General features: G+C 35.9%; 1 protein-coding gene across 31 annotated transcripts in view; it reads left to right on the top strand.

The window, feature by feature from the left end:
- The window catches only part of LOC129283169 (anoctamin-4-like), a 78123-nt gene that overhangs the window by 4792 nt on the left and 52578 nt on the right, over positions 1–20753 (top strand). For 18 of the 31 annotated variants that reach the window (XM_064114879.1, XM_064114880.1, XM_064114869.1 and 15 more), the window contains exons 1-5: positions 1167–1557; positions 4875–4990; positions 10381–10431; positions 16333–16380; positions 19763–19954. In XM_064114879.1, coding sequence (XP_063970949.1) covers positions 1422–1557; positions 4875–4990; positions 10381–10431; positions 16333–16380; positions 19763–19954 — 543 coding nt within the window. In that variant the 5' untranslated portion in view covers positions 1167–1421. Of the gene's footprint in view, positions 1–1166; positions 1791–4874; positions 4991–10380; positions 10432–14823; positions 14851–16332; positions 16381–19762; positions 19955–20753 lie in introns of those variants that run through there. The other 13 variants (XM_064114877.1, XM_064114867.1, XM_064114860.1 and 10 more) reach the window with 7 other exon arrangements.

Below are 20753 nucleotides of genomic sequence, written 5' to 3'. Positions count from 1 at the left end.
TTGGATCAATCGTAACTCTTTGTAAGATGGGGCCCAGAGCTTTAGTTCAGAATATAAGCCCTATAAAGCAGGGGCTGCGGAACCGGGGATGCTTCAGCCCCCATTTTTTTTCACCAAACTGAACAAACATGTTAAATTGACCATCTGATCATGATTTGTTGCATTTTCAGCATCCCCTCTTTCAAAACCGTTCTAATGTTTATAGCATTTTTTATAGCATGTTTTATTAAATTTCCCATCACATGTACATTGTAAAGCCTAAAAATGGGTGATTCTTTGTTTTTTTTTATTCCCGTGTAATACGGATGATGTTCTACTGTGCCAATCGCCAATTGAAAAAAAAAAGGTAGGCAACACAATGACAATTAGGATTTTTTAATAGTTGGCCCCCTTTTTTTTGGGGGGGGGGGGAGGGGAGGTGGGAGGTGGGTGGATGAATTGAACCAAAAGTTGGCAGGTTTGACGAGAGTTAGTTGGGTTGTGGCAGGATCTTTGAGAGCCCAATTTAATTAAAAATAAGATGTTCTCATTTCAAACAAAACTAATGAGGATGGTTTTTAAAGGGCAGAGCTGAGCACAAAGTTACCAAGCCAGTGTTTACCTATATTGCTTGTGTACAAATACCTAACCCTTTGAGGTCCAAAGTCCATTAAAGAACTTATAACACGCTTGAATGGTTGATTTGCAGTCTATGAAATCAGACCCTTTGACAAATAAAACCATGCCTATTTATATTTTAAAAGTATTTGCTTCTTTATTAATAAAAGAAATGAAAAGTTAAAGGTTTAGAGTATTTTGAGGATGTACTCAGAATGATGGACCCACATTACAAAGTACACTTCCTGAACCGATGTTTTTTTTCTTCTCGAAATTGAATGTTTTGCAAGGGTGACCATTTTTTTCTAGAGTGTCCCCAAGATCTGTCACAAACAATATTCAAGAAAAAGCATTAGAAAATATATATTCTTCTCATGAAAAAATGTGCTAAATTACCCTAAAGTAGCCCTTAAAAGAGATAGCACCCAAATTCAGCAATTGCAAAAGCGTGAAAAATAACCTCCCCCCAAATTGACATCACTGTGTCTACCCTGTTCGGGGGAACATTATTCCTTAACGCATCCATGCATGTACACGTATCATTGGGCCACATATCAACCTCTTTTTACACAATACTGTTGTGAAACATTCCACAGATGAGGAAGTTTAATGGGGTCTGAATAGAATTCTAAAGAGTTTGGACCACAAGGAACACCAATGGATGTGTAAACAAAATAGGTGTGTTTAATTCTAATGCGCTCAGTCTGATCCGGGCCTAATGATCTAAACTTTGGATCCTACCTACGTGGATATAGAAATTGACAGATTGAGCCAAATTCCTGTATTGTGTAGAGAGGCCGAGCTATTCGGTGGAATACACTGTGATGAGCACCTTTCGCCCAAGTAGTATACTTGGCAAAAAGAAACAAGACGAGGAAGCAATTCTGAAGAGCTACAAGTCGTACACCGAGACCGACGACACCTCCGAACCGGCTGCGGCGCCACCCCCTCAAACCATTGGTACGATAGCCACTTCTAATCTCTAAGACGTAATTACTTAGATAGATCATCAATAGCTGTAGTTAAAGGGGTTATTTTCAGCCGTCAACTAGTTGAATTGAGGCTTGGACTTTTGTGTGCTGTATTCAGTGTGTTTGTGACATCAACAAGATGAGATAGTTTTGGATAGTGCACTGTAGCAAGCATGTATTTCGCAGTGACCAAGTCACAGGCAGCTGATCCTATACTCATTGGTAAGAATTCCGCTAATTGACCCACGCTTTCTGGACCAAAAAAGAACCTGATATCGTTCTGTCCAACAGTCCAAGGATAATCTATGTACATGTACATGTACTCTGTATTTTCTCTTTATCTTTGAAATACGGTACTATTTTGCTATGTAACTGTGTGCTTTAGAAAACCGCTGTGCAGTACTTCTCTTCTCTTTCTCTGTGTGGGCTGGCATTTGGGCCTACAATAAAGGCAACAGAAGATAAAACACAAATGCAATACAGTGCTTGGCTCGATTCTTTATGGTCACGAAGTGCCACACCCCCTTTTTGACAGAAAGGACATGTATACTGTACAAGCTGGGGTAGTGAGTCACATTTGCAACTGCTCCACCGAGTCTCCCCAAGTAGATTTTTTGTTTTCTAGTAGTAATTCAGAGTTTAACACTGTAGCATTCATGCTATCAATGCTTTTCTGTGAAAAGTTCTAATCTACATGTGTAGGTCAGTACATGCCCGTTGATGTCCACCAATAGATGATACTTGTAACAAACAAAATACACTGTCCTATCTAGTTTGCATATATGTGTATTATGTCTGGAGGAAATTTGGGAACCTTTTGTATTCTGCACACACATTGTTAATGGGCTCTTACCCATGACAATTCTGAAGGATGATTTGATAATATGCATAAAGTATGAAGGATTTGCAAATATACTGCTGTGATTCTAGCATGCAGAGAAGAATGCAATATTTACTGTATGCATTTTTTGAATACTGCATTACAATATACAAGTTCTATGGCACTTGAATATGATTCATTTGCAATAACATAGAGAAGTATTTTCGAGACTACAGTGTACATGTATTGCACTCCATCTGAGGCTCTTAGTGTTGGTCTTTATTTTACTAATGGCAATTTAAAGAAAACGTTCCCTAGCCAATGTTTTATGGTTCTTATATGTTTGAAATAAAATCATTGTGCACGGAGTGTACATACTAGTACATGTACAGTACACATGTATATCTATGAACCCGAATATACAGGCAAAGGCCTATATTATGACATAAGAACTTAGTCTCCATGAGGAGTCTTTCACAAAAAATCTAGTAAGTGATTTTCACAGGTAAAAATATCCAACAACCAATCAGATGCAAGGATTTCAGTAGCTTATTACATAGGACAGTTGAACTTGAAATGCTCTCCTGGCCTTTTACAGACCTTCTGAGGTTCATGTACATTATGTACATTAAATAGCAATGTCACATACATTGTAGGCCAACATACATGTACAATGTAATGTACCTTGTTATTTTACGAAGCACTGCAATGATGGGGAAATCAATATCTGTAATATATTAGAGGAGCTTTGATCCATGAGATACAGTTTATGAATATTGATATGAAGGCCAACTCCATCACAGCTGTGTCTACTATTAGGCAGGGAAGTCCAGCTTTTATTTCACTATTTCATTTGCATTTTGTTTAACCTCAATATATGGGCCATTCGTCAATCTGCTCAAACAACTGGTGTTTCTGTTTCTGTTTACGGTAACTCCGTAGGAACTCGACAGGACAGCAGTTTGCTGGTAAACGCCAAGCTGGTATATAACCAATTACCTACATGTAGGAAACATTTTACGTCTGGTTTAATCAGTCATAGTGACTGACGTTATGGACGACAGACATTACTCTCGGGTCTTTTCATCAAAGTGGAGACAATGGCAGAGTGGGGATTCGAACTCACAACCTTGCGATTATGAGTCCAATGCTCTAACCACTGGACCACATGACCCGTTAAAAAAAATAGCCCAATATTTGCAGGATTTATATATAAAAGTACACAAATATTGTGTGCATTCTTCAATTATAGATATGCTGTGTGATGATAAATCGACATTTAACAAAAACAAACAAAAATCTGACTCTCACCTTGGGAGTACATGTAGGATGTGGTTTTTCAAAAGTCAATACAAATTACAATTTTTGTAAAAAGCAAGTAATGATTTTTTTTTTTTTTGGGGGGGGTATAATTGCAGAGTTTGCCTGCATACTGTTCATTCACAGTAAAAAAAAATTATACAACGCTGTTTACTATATGAACCTTACAGTAATTGTTTAAACAGTTTAAACAACTGTTTAAATCTTAAGCAACAAAGTTTAATTTTCAATATCTAATTGTCAATAAATTAAACATGATTGTTTAAATGGTTAAACAAATACTGTAAGGTTCATATAGTAAACAGCGTTGTATAAAATCTTAAACAGCGTTTTTACTGTGTTGTGCCAAGCATAAAAAAATAAACAGGGGGCTCAGGACGATTTAGCCCCCGAAATGCTCTCAAGAGCCCTGGAAAAATCCCCATTCACTATGTTGCAGATTTACTGTATGCAGTATACATGCTGTAGGTTCTGAAAAGTAGCCCCCCCCCCCTGAAAATAAAATGTAAAAAAAGGTACAGAACTAGGTACAAAACAGTGGTGTTTTTACATACATACATAAATTCTGTTAGAACTACAGTGTTGCAGTAAAGAGTAAATAGTTTAAAAAGTTTATATGCATTAAATTCATGGATTACATATTCTGCCCAAGTTTGGCTAAAGAAAGCAAGTGACACATCAGTCAAATTTGACTTATTGCCGTTTCTGAAACACCCTATGTTTCACGTTCAGGCAAAATTTGAGGAAGAAATGATCGTTCTATGGAAAGATATTGAAGAAAATATGCTGTTAAATTGCAAAATGACGAACTCACATTGCTCATTTACAACAAATGATACTTCTGTATTAACTTGCTTCCTTTTGCCAAAGTACGGCAGCATTGTGTTTGGTATTTTAACAACTATTTGGTGTTATGCTAAAAAAATCATGGTGTATTTTTAAAACCAGAAGTTGAGATTTTTTTTATAATAACACCGTACTTTTAATGGTACAACTTTGCCCTGTTTTTATTATCATGGTTTGTGGATTGGTTATCAATGGCTTAATTTTCAGTTACATGTAGCATGCATATAAACCCTCTACAAACCCTGCCCATATTTTTTCTGTGATACTACGAACTCCTGTACAATTATTTCCTTTTCCTCTTTGTTTTTTTTCACTCACAGGGTTTGAAGGAGTGCAAGCTGATGGAGCAGCAGCTGCTAATCCGCAGGAGATTGAACTGACGGAGAACCAAGATGGCCCACCAAACGACAAGGAGGACCAACCGCTCCACGAAGGGGTAATGACCACACCCTTTGATGGTCCTCTAGACCACAACCTGCTCCCCTAGTCTCTCGCTTTCATTTCTTGTTTCCCATTCTGATATTTTTTTAATATGGGAATACATGTAGCTTCATTTTGTACATTTCTTGCATCTCTTTCTTATGACAAGGGGGACCCCCCACTCCATGAAGGGGTAATGACCACAACCTTTCATGTTCCTCTTGACCACACCCACCCCTAGTCTCTTTTTCTTTTTTGTTTTCCCTTCGAGTGAATTTTTTAGTATTAGATAAAGAATTTAGCTTCATTTTATACTTTTTTCCATCTCTAATGACAAGGGGGACCACCCGTTCCATGATGGGGGTAATGACCACACCATTTCATGTCCCTCTTGACCGCACCCATCCCTGGTCTCTTCTTCGTTTTGTTTTCCCTGAAGTTTGTAGTTTTAGGGAATAGAAGAATTTAGCTTCATTTAATACTTTTTTCCATCTGTTTAAGGAGAACCAACCACTCCATGAAGGGGGTAATGGCAACACCCTTTCATGTTCCTCTTGACCACACCCACCCCTAGTCTCTTTTTCTTTTTTGTTTTCCCTTCGAGTGAATTTTTTAGTATTAGATAAAGAATTTAGCTTCATTTTATACTTTTTTCCATCTCTAATGACAAGGGGGACCACCCGTTCCATGATGGGGGTAATGACCACACCATTTCATGTCCCTCTTGACCGCACCCATCCCTGGTCTCTTCTTCGTTTTGTTTTCCCTGAAGTTTGTAGTTTTAGGGAATTGAAGAATTTAGCTTCATTTAATACTTTTTTCCATCTGTTTAAGGAGAACCAACCACTCCATGAAGGGGGTAATGGCAACACCCTTTCATGTTCCTCTTGACCACACCCACCCCTAGTCTCTTTTTCTTTTTTGTTTTCCCTTCGAGTGAATTTTTTAGTATTAGATAAAGAATTTAGCTTCATTTTATACTTTTTTCCATCTCTAATGACAAGGGGGACCACCCGTTCCATGATGGGGGTAATGACCACACCATTTCATGTCCCTCTTGACCGCACCCATCCCTGGTCTCTTCTTCGTTTTGTTTTCCCTGAAGTTTGTAGTTTTAGGGAATTGAAGAATTTAGCTTCATTTAATACTTTTTTCCATCTGTTTAAGGAGAACCAACCACTCCATGAAGGGGGTAATGGCAACACCCTTTCATGTTCCTCTTGACCACACCCAGTCAAATATATATTGCTGTACACACGTGTGACCAAGAAATTTCCAAACACCCCCTAAACAAGTTTTTCTCTGTGTGCAAAATAACCCACTAAACAAGATTTTCGCGGGCTTTATTTACACATTTTTGCCCCTGGAAACAAGTTGTCGCCAAAATATAACCTCGGGGGGGGGGGGGGAAAAGCTTGGGAAAAAAAAATACCCTATAGGCCTATACACTTTTGGCTAGTCTAAAAAAAAAAGCTTTGGGGGAAAAACAAACCCTAAATACGTTTGACCCTGCGATTGACCATCGGCCAGTCTTTCAAAACCACCCTTTTTCTTGAAAATCAGTGTTTTTGATACCCTTAACGAGTCCACGCGCGGACCGCGTCCAAAACCGAAAAAACACCCCTTTGAACACCCTTTTTTTGGTCACGCGTGTGTACAGCGATATATTTGACTGGCCCCCCTCCAGCCATTTCCTGAAGGGGTGATGGCCACACCGTTCCATGTTCCTCTTGGCCCAATACCACTCCTCTGGTTTCTTTCTGTATTTTTTCTGCTTCCCCCTCATGAATTTTAGGTAATAGTGGAATCAGGGGTGAATCCAGGAATTTTCAAAATGGGGGGGGTGGCACACTTTTCCAAGGAAAAATTTGACAATGAAAACAAAGAAGAAAAAAAGGGTCTTCACAAGGGGGGGGGGGCACACACTTCTGTTGTAACGGCATTTTTACATTACAAATTTTAATTGTGCATCTCAAAGGGGGGGGGGGAGGGCCAGCTGTGCCCCCCTGGATCCGCCAGTGAGTGGAATAAATTATTTCCAACTCTAAAGGATTTAAATTCAAATTTTTACTGTGCACATTAAATTCTGGTATAATTTGTATTCAGTTCAGGTGGACACTCCAAATCTGCTCAGTCACAGCTGTTGAGGATTTAGTCTTCATTTCTTTAATTCAGAATTTATAAACTCCAGTGGGAATGACAATAATTTGAACTCAAAATGATGCCATCGGAGATTGATTTTGTATACTTCAAAAAGCTTGTCAGTAACATGATCTCATTAGCACTATAAAGGCTTTAATGCTGTATGAAAATGGAAGGAGTTACTCCCTTCTGGCACCAGCCAAAATGAAAAGGATATCATGAACTCAAACATCTGATCTAACGATACTTCATACTTCGTAACCCACTCAAATGATTAAATATGCTGGCATACATGTATACCTGTACAGTGAGTGTATAAAATGGTTTCAGTTTATAGATATTGTACAATGTATTGTGCAATGTTGGTCATTATGCACATTGAAAAAAAAAAGTAATATATATTTTTTTCATTTGCATTATACATCCTTGTTCTTTGGGAAAGGAACATACATAAATGAATAGATCCAAGGTTCTTCATTGTCTAAATTTTAGGCCATGTATTTGTTTCCCTTTTCAAAGTTTAACACTAATTAAAGATATGATAACTGTAATAATTTATCCTGTAGTTTCTAACAAATTCATTGATAACTTTGATGAAATTTTGATTACCAGGCCTTTAGAATATGAAGCTATAGTCACTGCCAAAACACTTTGATTTTGTTTTGCTTTTTTTCAAAGGTTATTGAAAGTTGATAGAGTTTAAATTTCTTTCAGTGAAGTCACATACACACTGTACAAATATACATTTCCTCATGATAAATGTAGGTGTGTTATTCCAGAAAGGATGATGAAATTACCTCCCTTAAATTGATATTAAATTAAAGAGATGAATTAAAAATAACAAACCTATGTTCCATTAAAGTTGATTTTCGTTTAAAGCAACATGTTAATATCTTCAATTAGATGATATAAATTACAGAAACTCATCATGAAAACTTCATCAAAATTGGATGTAAAATAAGAAAGTTATGACATTAAGTTTCGCTTTAATTTCACAAAACAGTTTGTAAATGCACTTCCTGTTTGGTATGCAAATGAGGAGACCGATGAAGTCACTCACTCACTATTTCTTTTGTAATTTATTACATAAAATATGAAATATTCTAACCAATTCATCTTTTTCATCTGAACATGTGAAATCACAATTTTAAAAAACATTTTATAGTTCAATTAGCATTAATATTATATAGTTCAGTCAAGTTGGTCCTTATTGTCAAAATCTGTAAAGATGAAATATTGTATAATTCAAACAATAAAAAACCCAAAAGAAATAGTGAGGGACATCATCGACACTCTCATATGCAGGTCAATGAGTTGTGCATATAACTGTTTTGTGAAAAATAAGCAAAACTCTATAATGTCACAACTTTCTTTATTGTGCATCCGATTTTGATGTAATTTTAAGCATTTTGCTTGTTTGATTTTTCCCTATCGATTGAAATGAACATTAATAGGGGTAGACTTGACTTTAACACCACATTTTCACCCATCGTATGCCCTAAAAATAGCATGCATATTATAAAAGTGAATTGCGAAGGGCGTTTCTGCACCGATGCAGTGCACAAAAATGTTTTGCCAGGGGTGCTCTTGCACCGACATGACAATATGTTAGGATTAGTGATTGGATATAAGAAAGCAACAGATTTTTTCTAGAAATGGCTCATTTCACGGTTTTCACCATCTTGCTTTGATATACTATAGGTTTTAAAATTGAAATAAAAAAGAAGAAACATGTAGATCTTAAAATCTTGTTCAGTCAAAATGAATTTCCATTTGAAATTGCTAATTGTTTTCATTTTATACAGTATATCCTCCACATCATAAGAACTTTTTAATAGGGCATACACATAGATGCAAATTGGATACTGGATACACACATTTGGGTGGACCAAAGCTATGCTATAAACAGGCTTTATTATTAAAAAAAATAATAATAGTAAGAAAAATATAGTTCAGTATAAAAGTATTAATCTATTTTTCGAATTGTAACATTATCTGACTGAACCAAATGTCATTTGAGTGGGAGATTATTATTGAAATAGCTCTAAAATACATATTTATATAATTTAGCTCCATGTTTGTACATGAAGGTCTACACACACCCACAAGTTCAATCACTGGTTGAATATTTATTTGTCATCCCTAAGCATGCAATCATGTTGGTTTAGACCATTTTTATATTTTGAACAGGAAACACATGACATTTTTATTTATCGACTCCCAACTCTTCGAAATTGCAAATCACGGATGGAATTTGATATGGAGGAAATGGAATATTTATGATGGAAATTTAATATTGAAATGTCCTGCTTTAGCTAATTATATAAAAAAAGAGAGTACATGTTTGGTTTACACATATGGTTTGCTTGGATATGTATTGATGTGATGGGGGGGGGGGGAGGGGAGGGTTTGTGGAGGTTGGCCTGAAGTGATAAAGTCACATGTTTGACCATATACTGGTTCACAGTATCACTTTTGCTCTAAATACCTTCATTTCATTAATTTTTTTTTATAGTTATTCTGTTCTGGATTGGGTTGGGGAGGAAGACCTGCGGGTTATGATAATTGAGTAAATCTTTCATACCCACTACCCAGGCAGCCTCTTTTGTTCTCTTCCAGGTCTTATTTTCTCTATATCATGCAAAATTGTAATTGTTCTCCTCTTTGACTTCTTTGTAAAATTTTGTATTCTCTAAGACTATATATATTGAAATGCAAATAACATACATTTAATAATAATATGGCCTTTATACTGGAGAAATTGATACATTTTCACCTAATTATAAGGTATGGTATTGGCAGTAATTAAAGACGTTCTTTATTTTCTCCATAATGATAATAATAAAAGAGCTCTTGACTACTATATTGCTTTTTGCCTGATGATACATAGCGCTGCAATTATTACCCTGTTTGCTTTAGCTACCATCACCGGCACTTCGAGTAATTTAACCCTGCCTTGTACCCATTCACCCCACCTGGGTCGAGTGCAGCACAGTGTGAATGAATTTCTTGCTGAAGGAAAACACGCCATGGCTAGGATTCGAGCCCACAACCCTCTGTTTGAAAGGCGAGAGTCGGAACTACATGTACTAGACCACAAAATAACCATAAAATACAGTAATGATAAGCTGTGATTTTTTTTTAGAATGATACATGTACATCTACAATAGGTGTACATTCATGAATTCAATAAATTTCTATAATGTATCATATACTAATGTTTTATTATTGAAATTCATGTGTTTTTTATTTAATTTCTGACAGAAAACTCTCCATGGAATAGACCATGATTATGAGTCCATTATACGTGTACAGGTAGATCCCCATTTCCAATCTCCTTTTTCCTCTTTCTGCCCATTTTACTTAAAAGGTAAAAGATAGTAGTTGCAGCAAAAAAGTGTTTCATGAGAAAGTCTTTTTAAAAATCAAGGTTTATTGCCACCATATTCTTATTACAATCTAGATCTGGTACATTGAAATAAACTTATTTTTGTGAATTCATGAAATCTTTATAGCTGAAAGACAATAATTCTGATGATCACTAACACACAAAGGCATACGTGTGACAGTGTATTAATATTGCTTGGAAAAATACCCAACGTTTTATGGAATTTTGTGCTTAATTTGCTAATTTCTCAGCAATAGCGCATTTTCTTCCAGAGCCATTTAGCACATATTTTTTATTTATATAAACAAACACTGAAGTGGTAATTTGATTGGATTATGTTCGAACTCATTTTGAGATCGTTTACCTTAACTGGCATTCATCTTTAATATTCTATTCAGATTATGATGTTGTGCATGCATGGGCAGCTTCTGCAAAGTATGCAGTAGTCACTTCATTTTGGAACTTGTCATATTTTCCTTCCCCCTTTTTCCTTGACTTTGGTAGCAGGCTTTCTATATTTAAAGTGTAATCATGCTGTTGTATTGAATGAATCCATACATGTGTTTCGCTGCTATTTTTCCACAGCAAACCCTCAAATTACAAATACATGTTTTGCCTGTATTTCCAAAGCTCAGACCTACATGTAGTGCCTTTAATACTTTTATAGCATTTATCCACTCATTACCATTGTAGAATCTCTTTCCCAAGTTCCCTCGCTGTGAGGAGAATAATATATACCAGGAGCAGGTAAATGCAATGCCTGAATGCCTCCCTTCCCCGGGGGGGCCACTTCCATTGACGAGTGGATACCATGCGCGACCATAGGGTCTCGAAAAGCACCCTAAACACATATTTTCCATATTCTGAAAATGCACCCCTTAACAGGTATTGGCATGTGAAACCTTACCCTTAACAAGTATTGGAAACAAAACAATACTCTTGCCAAGTATTCCCTGAATTGACCCCCTAAACAAGTAAAGCGATATTTTTATTGTTATGTCACGGACGTCGGTCGTTGGTTTTACCATGGACCTATTACGAATGGACATTCAACGAGAGCATTTTATGACCACCACCTGTTTCCAGCTGTCAAAATTGCTGTCTAACCCTTAACTTTCTCTTTACGCGGTTTTTACAACGACCGCCCGGGGTGATTGTTTACACAAGCTCCTTTCGCCCGATGATCGTCACCGATCGATCACTGGCCCTCTTTCGACCAAAGACGGTCATGTTGTAGCCCCGATTGCCAATAGGGAAAGTCCTTACATTACCTAGAATGCAATGCGCAATTCATATCCGGTTTTTCAGTACATTATTTTAGGCTCTCTATAATGTGCGATTGTCGTCTGTCCATCAAAAAAAATCCCGTTAAATTTCATCAATCCTGTGGAATTTTATGCCCAAATGAAAATCAACTTCTGACCGAAGGTAAGCGCTACTATCGACATCGATACTGTCCGAAAAAGCTGAGATTTTAACGTTTTTCCGCAGATTTTTTCGTCGAATTTCAACTGCTTTTTTGCCGTAGATATACGGATCTGCAAGGTGATGTCAATGCATTTCATTTCCGGTTGTTAGCGATGTACGTAAAAAATACGTTTATGCACGCCTGTTTTCTTGTTTCTGCTATCATTTTCATAGCGCTAACGTTCGCTGCTGTGCGTTGCTTTTGATAAAGTGAACGAACAACATCGCAATGGGTAGGAGCAGCGTACAATTGATTTCCGCTGTCAATCAGTGAGAGCATGTTTTACGACCGGCTTGATGGGTGTCAGCTGCCAGCGCTCTGTTTATAAAAGGATTAGCGGCGACGGTCTCTGTGTCAAAGGAGGGGATTCGTTGAATGTCCATTCGTAATAGGTCCATGGTTTTACCTTTACCTACATCATTGGGTTTAGTACAGCCCCACCTCCCACATCTGGCGCAAATCGTACTGTAAACATGGAGTGTAGACTCTTGGGGCAATAAGTACATCCTTTATAAAACATTTTAGTCTTAATTTTTATTTTTTCCCCCTCGCAAACACGTAGCTTTCCTAACGAAAATAGATACCCTTTTTCACTATTTTAGTGATTTTGACACCTTTATTACGTTACGTACGTAACGTGCCCTGTCTTGAAAAAGACATCCTTTTTACGTGTTTTTTTGGGTTGCGCATGGTATCCACTCGTCAATGTAAGTGGCCCCCCGGGCTCCCTTCCTTGCCTCCTCCTCCTTCTGAAATCCATTGACTTTAAATTAAACCCCATGCATGGCCTTTGCACAGGAAGCATTTGTAGCCAATGGGGTATAAAGCATCTTCCTCCCCATCTACTTCTCCTTCACCTCTGGTCTTTTCAACTTCTTCCCGCCCCCTCAACTTTGCCCGTGCTTTTTCATGCAGTTTATCCACCTCACCCTCTTTTCCATTCGCCTCCCTCCCTACCTCCCACTTGGCTTCCCTCCTGATCTCTCACACACCTCTTCTCTCTTCCTTCAGAAGCTCACCTCCCTGTGCAATGCGCTCGTTTATCTACATCTACCTCCTCCCTGCCCCCCCCTCTCTGCTGGCATCCCCTCCCCTTCTCTCCCTATCCGCTTGCCTTCCGCTCCTCTCCCATGCCTCTCCCCTCCCTTCCCTTCCCTCACTCTCGCCTCCTCCTTTTCCCTTTCTCCATTCCTCTCCCCTCTTCTTCCCCTCCCCTCCTCCTCCCCTCCCCTCCTCCTCCCTCTCGCCTTCCTTCCCAGCATTAACATTGGAGTGAATTTTGATTTTCTGCTCTTTTTCCAGGGCTCTGTAATGTTTCAGGGGTGAAATTACCCCAAATCCCTGAAAATTTTTCTAGCCTCCAATCTAGTTGGAGGCTGCAGCTATGCTAAATGCTAAAAATTTTGTCAGATGCGGCAATACGACAAACAGTAGGTGCAAAGCAACCTTCTTGTCTAATTTTTAGTTTATTTTCTTTTTAATAACTATGAATCGGTGGCTCGGTGCAGGTTTTTTTAAATGAAAAAATGCTACCAGTCATTGTGTCAGAAACATCGCTTTAATACCATTTTTTAATAGCAAAATAGCAAACTGCAGCCTCCTCCAATATGGAGGCTACTTCCCACTGCTAATATAACCAGCCGTTTATCCCATAAATATTTCACTAAAATCTATGCATGGTCTGTGTGGTTTTCAGAGAGTTCTACAACCAAAAACACAACAAAACAGTGGTTGAGTGTGTGGATGCATATAAATTAGTTAATTAATTGGTTGATTGTTTGATTGGTAAACTACCAACTGAAGGAGATACAAGTATACATGTATCTAGACCTAAATTCCACTTGTCTGACCGTCGATATTGTGTGTCCGCTTTATATTTTAACCACATAGACTCCTGTTCAAGTGCAATTACATGTATATGGCCAGAATATTGGCCTGCATTTTCTGACAGTTCTCACAACAAATATCCTATAAAAATCAAACTATCAGACAATTACGAAATTACTAGTCCACCCGTTTTGGAACCATAATGTTTATTTTATGTTGTAATAAAATTACAGAGAGATATAGTCAGGTGTTGACTTTCTTGTCCCAAATGAATTGCTATCTTTTATAATGTGATCTGTCATTGAAGCTGTACATGTAATCTCCTCAAGAACGGCAAGTTACTCATTAACACCAATTATGTAATGTACAAACATGACATGCCTTCCCAGATCTTTTGCACAAATAAAATTGAATTTGATATATTGAGTCAGAATGACACGAAGGTCTACAGCTAGGTAGATGTGTTATCATGCCAACATGTACATGTGACATGTAATGTACATGTTTGCATGATGGCTCTGTTGGTTAGACCTCCCGGCTCATGAACTGAAGGTTCCTGGTTCAAACAAACTGCATGAAGAATTCTCCCTTGGTACTAAACTACATGTATTCCCGACTTTGCAGTGTGAATGGTGTACAGTACATTTGTTCATACCTCCTACTAGAAAGTACTTATGTGATGTCCTACATTTAATTTTGTTCTGACAGACGGTTCCACGACATTTGCACTGGTGGCAATTGCTGCGATGGAAAATGTCCATGTTAATTGTTAAACCAACAAAATCTGACATCTAAAATATACCGTATCCCTTTTATCTTTACATTATCCTGATTAAAAAAATGTATCCTAACTCTAAACCCTATGCCTCTTTTTTAATAGATGTTAAAACCTTTTATAATAGCAAATGTCGCAGGAACAAATGTCGTTTCACCTGAAAGATATTTCCTGAATGTCTTTGATAATAACTAAATTTCGCCTTCCTCACTGTTTCGACTCTTTTTCTCGATTTTTCTCTTTCTACAGACCCCTCTACTTAAAAATAAAATGCATGTAAGTTATCAGTTAATTGTCTGTAGTTCCAGTGTTGGAGTTATTCTGGCAAACATGAACGAGAGATGATACACATTTGAGTGCGTTCATGAATATTTTGAGCCTAGAACATTCCTGAACATTAAAAAGTTACATTTTTTTTAATTAAACACTGTTTCAAGGTTTGTCCATCACCAAACTAATGAGACATTTGGCAGTCTATCATATTCATTTCCACCTTGGAAATGTTGTTGCAGCTTTGAATTCATTGAAACTGTTTTGTTAGATTTACATTAACATTTTTTAGAGTAATTAGATTTGTAAGCCTATGAATCATGATGTACAATGTACATGTAATAGTATTTGGTTTTACATCCAATTAGATTAGAATCAAAATGTGCTAATTACATGTCCGTAGATAGCATCATTGTCATGTGATCATTTTTAGAGTGTATTTTCCCAAAGTTTTGTCAAAGTTTGTCTTTCGAAATTCCAATCTGGAACCACAGCAGATTAATTGATTTCAGTTTACATGCATGGTGAAATAACATACAAATTAATGATTTATAAAATACACATGACAGTTACTCTTGTAATTTATGTAAAACATTCAGTATGTCACTAGTTTTTGTTTATGTTTTGTTTTACTAATACTTTGAAACTGAAATTTTTATGGCTGCCACTTTCAGACTGAAATCTGCATTCAGACTTCTCCAACTCGTTTTTTGGCAATAGAAAATACCTATTTTCATGTAGAAACAGGGTCATTGATTCTGATATTTACAGTAACAGATTAATCCTAAGTTATAAGTCAATGACATGATTGTGCCAACCTGAATCTTTAAAGTTTGACACAGAGTTTTATTGTAAAAAAGTTTTATACGACCAGGCCAAGGAAAGAACATTTATCACAGCCCTATTTCTCAAAGCATTGCAATCAATTCAAATCATTTTCATTTTTTATTCCAAGATGTATTCAGTTAATTGATTCAGCAAGTTTGATATGGATCAATTTGATGAGAGATTTATAAAGTTGTGACTGAATCGAAACAGTCCCAGGTATTTCAGTTGTTACAGTCACACCAACGAAACACAATTGGAGACAATCAAATATATTATGTTATTTTGAATGTTATCATTGGTCGGTGTGGAGTCAGTCTCATTGGTATGGCTGGGGCAACAATAGTTGTTTCAAATTAGTCTCAAACTTGATTCAACTTGAGCCTTCTATTGAGTTTCTTCTCTGCGTTTTCCTTTTTTTTTTTTAAATCTCTACAGGATACATTGTATTTGAATTTAATTTTCTTTGTTTGACTAACATTTTTTTTTTGTAAGGGGAATTTTTCCTTTTTGAAAAACATTCAACTTTTGTATGTTATTAGTATTAGCATTTCAAAAGGACGACTAATGATTTGTAATACATTTTTCAGTAACATTCATGGCAGCATTTATTGTGCGCATTTGTAATGCTTGTTTTCCTTTTTGTTCATTTATTTTGCCCAGCATCTGTATCCAAATTTGCTAGCACAAACTGATGATGAATATCCTGAGGTAAAAACAGAGTGTCTTTTTCAAGCCAGAAGAGTGTTCATGACTTCATTTATTTCAATTTATCTCATTCTCAGTATTAAAGTGCATGAGTTGAACGTAGAGGGGGGGGGGGGGATCCAGGATTGGCAAATGGGTTGGGGCACTTTTTCAGAGAAAAATAATTGAGAAGCCAAAAATAAAGAAAAATAAGAAAATAAAGAGAAAACTTTCTTAGGAAAGGATATCACTCTCAATTTTTGTTTTATTTATTTATTATTTATTTATTGAATTATTAATTAATTAATTAATTATTCATTTACAGTATATTTATTCATGTATATTCTTATTTTTTAATTATTGATTATTATTATTTTATTGATTTGTTTTCATTTATTCACTTATTATTATTTTTTTTCCGGGTGGGGGGCAAAGAGCCTCCATTCATCTGTGCCTGACCTAAACCCCGTGCTGGATCTATAAACTCATTGGGTGATTTCAAGTTCAGTGTTGACCTTTTGGTGTTGGTGTTAGGTAAATTTTTACACGATTATAACACCAAACATAAAATGGAGATGGTCCCGAAAAGTCACTCACTATAAGTTGTTGAGATGTCAATAGTGTGATCTGGATCAGTTTTACAAACTCGGAATAAAGTTTGGAGCTAAGGGAAGCAATCCGAATTTCAACACCAACACCAAGGCCAACACCGGACTTGAAATCACCAATTGGAACCCAAATCCATTATACCATTGTTGCAGTGTACAACTTACATTTTAATGATAGCCCTTATTATGCTCCATGACATCTCCTTTCAGTAGGAAGTTTCTCTCGTAATTTCATTCGTACAAATTTGAATAATTCATTATGTTCACACCCTCAGTTGTGAACTTTGCGACTTTTGCTTTATTAAATTGGTCACAAATTTAATCCTTTGCATTTTTAGTGACGAGGATGGGGATTGTGTCGCAATATTTGCAACTGCAATCATCAAATTGGCAACCCAAATTCTCAAAGTTGTGAATGAAATGCTTTATTCCAGGGATGAATAGGAAGAGGATGCCGATTCTAAAGCTCAAAGGTTCACTACTATGATTGTCAAATTGGCAACCATAATTTGGAAATAAAAATCTGACCATAATCATCCTCTTAGTTGTAAGGTCATTAAATTGGCAACCTACAGTATGATCAGGAGTGCAAAAGCAACATGAGCTGTTAACGAGCATTATTCAGGGCTATTTTAATTTCATTTGCTGTGTGATAAAGATTAATCTTCAGGTATTCCTTTCCGCATGCCCCAATTATCTCTTTACTCTTTTTATATTATAAGACATTCCATAAAGATTTCATACGAAACTTTGCAAGCCTTTTGAAATAAAAATCGACATTTACTGCCTTATTCTCGCCCATCTTCCACATGAACTTGGCAAGATAGCTTTCTGCTGGTATAACACCAAGCAGGTATAACAAATAAAATTACACTAGTCCAATACTGTTCAGATAACTTTCTTAATCTAGGATTTTCCTCAAACCTTTAATGTTTTTTATTAATACCTTTTCATGTATTTTTACAGCAAGCTTTTCATCAGCGTAAACTGTCCCTTTAAATGCATAATTTTCAGCATGATTGGTGAGAAATTATGATGCACCGGTACACACTCTAATTTTTCATGGATTCAAAATGATTCCAGATCGGCTCTGAATAGTGACCACTTGTAAGTGGATTTATATTATAAATCCTTTGAGATAAAAAGAAAAAATCGAGAGGATTCAAATTTAATCCAGGATCTGACTTGCCACTCTTGATAATTTTTCTTAAAGAGCCCACAGAGCAAAGAGGCCAAACTTTAAAAACGAGATAGAGATTGAAAACAATAAAGGGAATCAACTATTCAGTTGTTAATTGCCAAATGTCAGTCCTATAAAACAGTGTCAATTAAGGCATGAAAAAAATAGATTTACTTTACTTCCTAAAAACCCTGTTTCATGTGTAGAAAAAAATGGTTTATTTTCAATTGGTCTAATGCCAATTCGTCCAATTACCAACTCGTGTAAGATCTTTTGGTCTACCATATTTATAGTTCGTCCACTATCCACATAGTTTAATTGTTATACGTATTTCGTCCACTCACCATTTCTATCCAGTTGGTTCAATAGCCATTCAATCCACATACCATTTGGTCTTATTGAACTAAGTGTTAATTGGGCAAAATAAATGAAAATACAATGGATATTAGACCAACTGGTCATGAGACAAAATGGTCACAGACAAACTAGTGATTATATGGACGAAGTGATGATTGGACCAAATGATTATTGGATCAAATCTATAGACATAATGTTGATGGACGGAATGGCATTAAACTATGAAGGTAGACCATGTGGTGAGTGGATGAGTTGGCAGTAGACGAATTGGCAATTTACAAAAAATATGTGCCTCACCACTGTTTCTTTCAGCAGAAATCCTCTTGGGAGGCTTCATGAAAAATAGTGACAAAAATTGAAAATACATTGCACCTTTGACTTGTATTAATTTTTCCAGACCTTTCATCTTTGCTGTTCAATTATAACCTTTTGAAACTTTATGTTGGGTGTTGATTTTTGACATATTTCACATAAATATCTTTCAAGTTTCTGTATTACCTTGTGTGCATTTGTGAATTTCGTATCATCTTTCTGTATGCCTGAATTGCGTTTTCTATGCATCCTCTTCCAAGATGTGGGGTGAAACAACCTAATTATGCATGCTGAAAAGAAATTGATTTTTTTTAAGCCAATATTAATCTTCCAAATGTATCTTTTGTATCCAGTTCATAAAAAAGGGAATTTCCTTCAAACCGATTGGATATTATCCTATTTGTTGATTGTTTATCATTCATTATGATGTTAGTGATCATTTTGGTTTATTTCAATCTTTCATAGTTTTCATCGTAGAATTCTTGTCGTATTTTAATGATCACTGGCTTTGTTTTTTAATTCTTTTCAATGTGTGTTTAAAGCGATTTTGATTCATTTTCACTTTCATTCATTACATATGTATGTTATTGATTTGATCAATAGCAATTAGATCAAAGCCTTCTGAGGCCATGGCCGTGGATTAATTAATAATAATAATAATGATAATAATAATAATAATAATAATAATAATAATAATAATAATAATAATAATAATAATTATAATTATAATAATTATAATAATAATAATGATAATAATGAAAATAATGATAATGATAGTGATGATGATGATGATGATGATGATAATAATAATAATTATAATAATGTGACTTATGAAGCGCCAAATCAACTTTGTAGAGTGCTCAAGGCCCATAAAGAGCTAAAGAGTTTTTAGAAGATTTTTGAAAGTCTCGACAGAGGTACATTTTTTCATTACTTTTATTCCTTCCAGTCTCCAGCCAAGAAAGACGACAGCAGCTTCAACGACCTCTTCTTCCGAGATGGCACACGACGGATCGACTTCGTCCTGGCGTACAGGAAGATGGAGAGTGAGGAGAGGGAAGAGAAGAGAGTGAGAAAGAGGACGAACTACGAGGCCAATCTCGTTGATGAAGGCCTTGAGCTTGAGTACGAGAACTCAGAGGTACAGTCAAATCATTTTGAGTTTCATTCATTTCGAGTTTGATGGTGCGTTTGAGTGTGAGTGTGAATTGGATTCAACTAACTCAAATTTAATTTTGTCTCTTATTTTTGTAAAGCATTCTCTCCAAATTCTTGACTATTTAAAGATAGAATTCAGAGAACTCAGGGGTAAATACCCATCATTTCGAGTTTGATTCATTTCGAGTTTGACGGTGAGTTTGAGTGTGAATTGGATTCAACTAACTCAAATTCAATTTTGTCTCACCTTTTTGTAAAAGCATTCTCTACAAAAACTTGACTATTTAAAGATATAATTTAGCGTGAATTCACTATTTAAAGCTTTAGTTTTATAAAGTAAAGAAGTTTCAGTCAAAACCTGATATTCATTACTCAATCTTTTCAAAATTCATTCTTTGAAGAGTGAATGTTTTCTTTGTTATCATCAAAAGATCGTATATTTTGGAGTTGAGAAAGTGTACTTCTGAAGCAAAGTTTTAAAACAATTTTCCTTTTTACAATTGCAGTTTGGATTAATCCAAATATTTAATATTTTTGTATTTGTCTGAAAAATCTCAACCATATGTAATTACTTTTTGCAAGGAATTGAGAATTGTATTTTCAAATAATTCAACTCAAGGTCACATTCCAAACTATTAAGTTTTCAGTGTTTGAATTCAATAAGGGAATGCCTCTCGATTTTTCTGTCCTATGTTTGTTTTCTCTACTTGTAATAATAATAATAATGTTCATCATCTTATGGTGTACATGTGGAAAAATGAATACTATAATTATTGATATTT

Source organism: Lytechinus pictus, unplaced genomic scaffold, assembly GCF_037042905.1.
Source record: "Lytechinus pictus isolate F3 Inbred unplaced genomic scaffold, Lp3.0 scaffold_20, whole genome shotgun sequence".
Lineage (NCBI taxonomy): Eukaryota > Metazoa > Echinodermata > Echinoidea > Temnopleuroida > Toxopneustidae > Lytechinus > Lytechinus pictus.
The sequence above is the reverse complement of the archived record's forward strand: the minus strand, read 5'-3'. Positions and strand labels throughout refer to the sequence as shown.